General features: G+C 39.0%; 2 protein-coding genes across 3 annotated transcripts in view; one reads left to right on the top strand and one right to left on the bottom strand.

Moving 5' to 3' along the window:
• Positions 1-5: 5 nt before the first annotated feature.
• MTPAP (mitochondrial poly(A) polymerase) overlaps positions 6-7,874 on the top strand; it is a 45,024-nt gene continuing 37,155 nt past the window's right edge. Inside the window, exons 1-2 of the mRNA XM_076534851.1 lie at positions 6-146; positions 562-668. Of these exons, the coding sequence (XP_076390966.1) occupies positions 142-146; positions 562-668 (112 nt within the window). The 5' untranslated portion in view covers positions 6-141. The remainder of the gene's footprint in view (positions 147-561; positions 669-7,874) is intronic.
• Positions 771-7,874, bottom strand: part of pio (zona pellucida domain-containing protein piopio) — a 40,759-nt gene continuing 33,655 nt past the window's right edge. For both annotated transcript variants that reach the window (XM_012284263.2, XM_012284262.2), the window contains exons 5-9: positions 5,961-6,128; positions 5,670-5,875; positions 4,553-4,715; positions 4,202-4,387; positions 771-3,919 (exon numbers count right to left, since the gene is read on the bottom strand). In XM_012284263.2, coding sequence (XP_012139653.1) covers positions 3,716-3,919; positions 4,202-4,387; positions 4,553-4,715; positions 5,670-5,875; positions 5,961-6,128 — 927 coding nt within the window. In that variant the 3' untranslated portion in view covers positions 771-3,715. The remainder of the gene's footprint in view (positions 3,920-4,201; positions 4,388-4,552; positions 4,716-5,669; positions 5,876-5,960; positions 6,129-7,874) is intronic.

Here is a 7,874-nt window from a genome sequence, read left to right as displayed (position 1 = left end):
CGGGTGAAATTGGTGTTATATACATCTCTGAAGTAAATTAGTCCTTTAGCGGTAGCGGCACGAACTAAAATTCAAAAGTCACGTGACTGTCGAAGCGTCGATCGGGCTGTCGAGCGGGAAAGGAATTCGAAGCTGTCATAAATGAGGTAAATACGTAGTTTTATGGTGTATTTTCTGCTAAAAATAATAGAAATTCCGTGATTTTTACATCAATTTCATTGTTTAACATGATTTAAAGTAATTTAATGCGAAATGTGTGACTTTAACTTCATCGATCGAAATCGCATCGATTTCGTGTTAGTAATATCTACGTATTTCACGTGAATAGTATTTACGAAAGTCTAATTGCAAAAATAATCGATTGAAAACCCATATTTTATAAATTAATAAATCGTGGGAAGTGTCATAAATGTATTAGTTCAGTAAAATTTTCGAAGTCGTGTTTGTGCTTCGCTGTCATGACGTGACAGTTGTACACAGTTTTTCGTACGATTCGCAGCGGACGAACTCTTCCCATATTTTTGGCATTCTCTAAATAATTAATTAATATTTGTGTGTCAGTGATGAGTGCATGGAGTGCATGAGCAGGAAACAACCAGAATATCTGCTGACATCGAGGGAATTAGCAGCTTGCAGATATTTACGACTAACAACGCACGCCAAAATTGGTAAGTAATTTGTTACTTCTAATTCCAATATGGCGTTGGGGACAAAACATGATAAATTGCGAGTGTGAAGTACGTTATTCGTTTCGGGTATTGAAACACTACTTTCTTATGGTTACAAGATTTATTATGTTTTCCGTTATTTACACAAATTCGTTGTAAATTGTTTCGGACAAGGGTCCAGAGAAACATTGTGGGACGTGAAAAAGAATTCGCGCATCCTTATGAAAAAAGAAACTCTATACAAGCATTTTAATCCCCAATGTCGCTATGAACCAATGCCACAAGCACGACGAAACGACAACGCTCGTTTGTTATTTTTTCGTCGGGCATTTTTGATTCGACACAAAAATTTCGTGGACTGTCGTTTGAAATTATTGCACGTAATAAAAAACTTGTAAAACATCGTAACAAAGTCAGAAAGTTCAGACAGTCGTAAGAAGCATGTTGGTAAACATATCGTAGAAAGCGACGTAGAGTATCGTGTTACGTTTCCATGAAATACTACACACTAAAAACTTGAAGTACGCAATCTTGTTTACATTCCTTATTAGAACTGCACACATACGATGTTACGAACGAACGTCAGTCCACGGAAAATAGCTGTCGTATCTTTAAACCAAAATCAGCTTATACAATTTTTTTCTGTATCGTTTTATAATCACTAACGTGTTACGAGTGTTACGTTTGCGTGTCTATTCCCGCTTTTTTTCTGTTTCCTCTTTAAGTATAAATTTTACCTGTACCCACCACCATGGACCCAGTTACGCGGTTGTCTCGGCAGCGTTTAATCCGCCATTTTTTTTCGCGATTAAAAACTACAACGCTCCACGCGAAATATCAGTACTCTGTCGTTTTTCGATTCTTTCTACAATTTTCTTGTGTCTGGGAAAGAATCGGTGAAACGATTGCATCGAATACCTTAGCTTTCAACGTAATTCCTCAATTCGAAAATAATTGACAGAAATTCGATTTTGATTTGAACTCGAAACGGAAGTAATCGTGCAAAGAATACCGACATTGGAGCAGCACCTCGATTCAATTAAACTAGTTTACATTTAAGCGTTATTATGGATTATACGCTCGCTTATTGCCACACTCATGCGAGGATCGCGTTGTCGCAGACACGAATGACCGGTTAACATGGTCCAAGTACAGTTAACATTGCCGACCAAGCGTTACCGACTGGTAATCCAGTAATTCGTCGATAAAATTCCGGTCAGCGAAATATCAAGCGGATTCTAAAATAAATTAACACATTATTCGTTTTATATTTTACATCACAAAGTGTTCGTTGTATCTGTTGTAAATAAATGAACCGCTAAACACGTGACATTAACACATTCGAGACCGGCTATGATAAAAATAATATTTCGAACATATTAAAAAAATTATTCTTCAGAGTTGAAATAAATTTACGGTCCCGAACGTGTTAATTGATTAATTTTCAAACACCCGTAGTCTTTGGTGCACATAAAAGGATGTGAATCGATAAAGTACAGTTCATTTTCCTCGTTTCTGCGACAACGGGATTTGATCTCACGCAACACGAAGTATTTTTACTTCGTAGGAGACACGTAATAACCAATACATCCCATACAACTCTCTTGTTGCTTGTCAGAGTTATTATTCATTAGAACGCCATAGAAACTAGTCTCTGACCGATTAACGGAAGTTGTTCTCGCATCTGTAACCTGTTTCTGCCTGATTGAATAGCTTACAAGCAAAACGTGCCCGTGTATAAACGGATTTTCATTAATGATTCTACAGGAAGCTGCATTTTTCTCTCATCCTAACCGGTCGAACGTGAATCTTCGATGTGATTTATTTTATTCTGCTCTATAACAAGCTGTATCAGAAAATCTCGGATTCAAATTTGCTTGTAATCTACGATCATAAATTGTTAAAACGAGAATTGCGTAAAAAATAGATTTCCGTTAGATTACATTTTTCGTTGGAGTTCTACTGGTAGACAGCTGCGCAGTAGACTTCTGCGCAGTATACTTCTGCGTCACTAGCATATTCTACAGTTTGTAGAGACCGCCAAAAGAAGGTTCGCCGCGTATGCGCAGTACCGCATATTCTATCGTACTGGCGTAAAAAAATTTCTCGATCGATATATCAATTTGACAACCGTGGTCAGAGACAGTTTCCGAAATAACGTATAAATACGAGAAAAGATAGACGCAAAGTGCCAACACTCGCGAGGAAATCGAGGAAGAAATAAGAGGGCAGTACTTAAAATCACTGAGGCGTTTGATTCGCTTAAACTTCGCTTACTAGTTGACTTCGCCTTAAACGCTAGAGCGAGTTGTTCTGCGCGGGTGATTAAGTTAAATTACCAGAGATGATCGTGTACGGAATATCCGCGTAGTTTACCATTTTAGTGCGGCTGCTAGGTTAGCTAGGACAGCGTATACCGGACTAGTATACAGTATGTATAGAATAATAATAATAATCAAACATAATAACATACACGTATATATTAAGGTTAAATCTAAGGATTTCGATTCGTTTTGCAAATTCAGTTGTAGACGCTAGTTTACTCTAAACTGGACAACGGGTCGTGACACGTGTTGCGACAAACGATAGGCAGTGTTGGATTCGCAAGATTTAGATAAGTGGCAAGAAATGAGACAACGTGTTTGAAAAGGGAAAAAGATTCAAGGGTAACGGTACTCGTTACCGAAGTTAAAATATAACACGCTTGCATCGTAAAATCCTGTGACATTTTAGCGACCATCTTAAATAAAATGACTGCAGAAAGTGTCGATTCTTGAACGATTATAAATTAAATAACATTGTAAGTACCTCGTAAATCTATTTTTCTTTTAAACACCCTGTATACATGACCATATGATTTATCTATTAGTGATCACGTGTCAGGACCCTCTGAGCTATTTCCTCGAAAAGACGATACGTAGCATCGGCAGTTGAGCAAAAGGTATCTCCTTAATTTCATCTAAATTCTCTACACCTCCATGAGACGTAGAATACGTTTTTTCTCGATGGCGAAAGTTTCTCGCTTTTCTCGTTGTTAGGTGAACTTATTAACTGCTGTGACTGTACGCGGTGTTCGTGTAGGGTCCACTGTAGATGGACGACCCCGTCGTCGACACGGTTTTGTGTCGTCTTTTGGCGAGCAGAACCAAAATGGCGGCCACCACCGCCAACATGAGGATCAGACCCGCGATCGCGATGCCGATTGCGAAGCTTCTTTGAGATATACAGATGCTGTTTGGGTCGTCAATAGTCTAGAAATTCAAATTATGGTCACTGAAATTCTTGCTACTTTTAATACTTTTTAATACTCGATTTCAATACCGAGTGCTTTAACCTCTTTCCGTACTTTGACGCACTCGTGACGCACTTATAGCTACAAACCTTACTTAATTTTGAATACTCTTCAACTTGAAGTTTAGGTTCAACTATAAGTTGCATTATCGAAATCCCTGAATACTCAAACATTTTAATTTTCACATCTGACAAATAGCACGGGAAGGGGTTAAAACCACAGTGTATTTTTGACTACTCACCCTTTCTTTGAAGACATCGTCGGTGAACTCTGACTTTGCACCGATATCCGAAGCTTCGTTCACGTAGAGTCCGCTGTAAACCTCGATGGTAGCTGGTGTTCCTCCATCCAGACCTTCGACACCTTTCGCCACATTGTTGTTGGTAGTATCCCTGCGTCGTCTGGATACCAAATTACACGCCGGCGGCTGTAACAACGGAATATTGATGAGTTCCCCTGGAAATCTTCCAAACGACGGTTCACGGAATACGGTTACATAACAGTTACTGTGGGAATGACCAGTTGAATTTAATCGCCAAGTTGAATACAAACGTAATTGAATACATAGTTGAACGTAAACATAGTTGCTCACCGTGTTGGTGCATCCTCCATCGTGTTTGATGCACAGTCTAACGTTGCACTGATAGTACACGCTCGCTGTATACGGGAATTTGTGTGCCTGAAAGTTCACCTTCGCTTCCGTTTTGTCTTCGTTGTACGTGAATTGTCCCATAATCTCTCCGTCCACTGGACAGCTGCAACATTGTTATATATCAACATTAGATCATGCCATACAGTACTAATTGAAAAATCACCACAATTTCCAATATGATTCAGTCGATTACCTTTAAAGGTTACAAGAAACGTGCTGCAAAATGTTAAGATTATGTAATGGCCGCACGGCGAACTAGAAGTCCCTTAAACCTGAATTTTGACTGTTTCAACGAGAGCGAAAGTGTAACCTGTTGATCAGCTGATTTGCTTATGAAAAGGAGTCAGTGAACCGACCCGTTTTGTACCCTGACAGATCCCCTTTGAATTATTCATCGTACGCTCTGATGCGAGATTCTTTTTTTTGCTGCACTCTTATTAAACGTAATTTTCATGCACGGTATCGCTTGCTACTTTCTTTAAAATTCAAAGTACTTCAATATTAAAAGGACAAACTTTTAGTAGAATCGAACTTTAGTAGAACAAGGTCTCTTGAAAATCCAGCTCACGTTTGCGAAATTCTGGAATTTGGGTCAGTCTCAAAAATTGTAGTTAATGATGAGAATATCGCAAGAGATAATATTGAAGATCTTGAAAAAAAATTGCCCCTCGTCATTGATGAGCCTCTGCCCCAACCACTTTAATATTAAAAGGACAAACTTTTAGTGCAATAGTCAAACTTTAGTAGAACAAGGTCTCTTGGAAATCTAGCTCACATAAGTTTGCGAAATTCTGGAATTTGTCAGTCCCAAAAATCGTAGTTAACTGCAAGAATATAGCAAGAGATAATATTGAAGATCTTGAAAAAAATTGCCCCTCGTCATTGATGAGCCTCTGCCCTAACCACTTTAATATTAAAAGGACAAACTTTTAGTGCAATAGTCAAACTTTAGTAGAACAAGGTCTCTTGAAAATCTAGCTCACGTGTACAAAATTTACGTCAATCTCAAAAATCGCAGTTGGTGATATAGCAAGAGAATGTGTTGAAAAAAAATTACCCCTCGTCATTGATGAGCCTTTGCTCTCCCCAGCCCAGACCATCGCGCACCAGGCAGTCGGAGATCTTCAAACCGAACATCTCCTGCCTGTCGATGCTGATGACCAAGGTCAAAGGGTCTCCGATTTTCACGTTCTCCGCCACTTGATGCCTCGTTGGATCTCCGCTGAAGATCTTCATCGTGCATCCTGGCATAGGCGCTGTAGCCTATCGAAAGAAGCGGAGTCTCATCGAACAGTTCTCAAGGCTCAACGTTACATCCGCATGATTCACGGTTTCAAATAGAACTTACCTGCAACGGTAGAGACTGCAGCATAGCCACGTGGGTCTGGTCGTTCGTTACCACTTTGTCCCGAGTCTGGTATCGACATCGCACGTGAAAACCCCTGCCCTGATTCGTGACCAGCTTCAGGTGTGGTTGCACCACTATCGTGTTGAAGTACTCGATACCTCCGTCGTCCTGAAAGCAAAGTTTCAGATATTTTTCGAGAAATAGTTTGTTGGATTAATCGATTCCTGGAACAATTATTGAGTATTACTGGCTGACTAACAATTACTAACTGAGAGATGTCGATTACTAACTCTTACGTCATCGAAACGTTCTAATCGTCTAGCTTTATTCTCCATAACGAAGACCTAAATAGATATAGTTTTTAAATACGTCGTAAATCGAGTTACGTTGTGTAGGAACGGTTATCCCTTTCTACTCAGATGGTAATCCGTTCGTTATTTAAACAAGAGAACGCGTATGTGTTTCGACGCTGGTCGTTGCAATTCTCGTTTACGAGCGTTTCGACCGCAGATAATGGTGGCTATGATGCCGATCACGTTTCTCTGGACTTTCAGTCCTGCAAGCAATCCGTCTGTCCTTGCACCCTGCTAACAAAAACCGGACCGTTCGCTCCTCGCCTTCTCCGTTGAACGATTCCTTGTCTTATTCGAGCAAGAATGGCATACACTTTTGTTGCTCCGACATTTTTTAATCGCTATTGTTGCTCTTCAAAATTTTTATCAACCTGAAACTTATCCAATTACTGTAGATCGTTCAATTATTGCAGACACTGATGGACAGTGGAAGTACAAAGCTCTGGAAGTAGTTTATCGAACAAAAATCGATCTCGGTGTTTTGCAGCGTGGAAAAATGACCATACGGCTCTACGTCAAATTAATAGACAGAATGAGCTGGGAAACCCAGTTCATTCCGCACTTATCATTTCGCGTATCTTCGCAAAAAGTAGTCCGCTCAGATAAGATCGGGTGAAGGCCAAGAAACGTATTAAGGTACAGTGGTTTACGAGAGATTGAAACTTCCGGGTGTATCTCGTTTCCCATTCATGAAACTTAATTAAATTCTCGTTTGAGCTCTCTGATTTCTATGGGAAAGGTTTAATTTTTTATACCAGTCTCAAGGTCTTTCTTATCGTGCTCTAAGAGATGCTGTAATCCAATGGACAATTATTTCGTGTTAGGACTTCACTGTAATGTAATCGGAACAGGTGGAATTGTAGAGGATTCTTTTATGAAATAAGTAGAGGATTCTTGTTTTGTGAAGTAAGTAGAGGATTCTTTTATGAAATAAGTAGAGGATTCTTGTTTTATGAAGTAAGTAGAGGATTCTTTTATGAAATAAGTAGAGGATTCTTGTTCTATGAAATAAGTAGAGGATTCTTGTTTTATGAAGTAAGTAGAGGATTCTTGTTCTATGAAATAAGTAGAGGATTCTTGTTCTATGAAATAAGTAGAGGATTCTTGTTTTATGAAGTAAGTAGAGGATTCTTGTTCTATGAAATAAGTAGAGGATTCTTGTTCTATGAAATAAGTAGAGGATTCTTGTTTTATGAAGTAAGTAGAGAATTCTTTTATGAAATAAGTAGAGGATTCTTGTTTTATGAAATAAGTAGAGGATTCTTGTTTTATAATATTGAAATAGAATTTTATTAGCGTATCGTCTTTATTGACCACGGCAAGTATCCTAGCCTTAGAAGCGCACCCTTATCAAACGGGGATCCATGAATTATCTTGAAATAATTGTATTAGCTGTAGCCATTGCTCAGCACAAGCGCGCCATTGAGAACGAAAATAAATTTCCCAGCACAGCACATCCAAGCTCGAAGACATTCCATTCAATTCGATATTATTTTCCCACCGTTCTACCAATTTACCAATGTAAAACCACATCGAATCACCGGATACCTAACCACATCGA

This window comes from Megachile rotundata, chromosome 8 (genome assembly GCF_050947335.1).
Source record: "Megachile rotundata isolate GNS110a chromosome 8, iyMegRotu1, whole genome shotgun sequence".
NCBI lineage: Eukaryota > Metazoa > Arthropoda > Insecta > Hymenoptera > Megachilidae > Megachile > Megachile rotundata.
The sequence above is the reverse complement of the archived record's forward strand: the minus strand, read 5'-3'. Positions and strand labels throughout refer to the sequence as shown.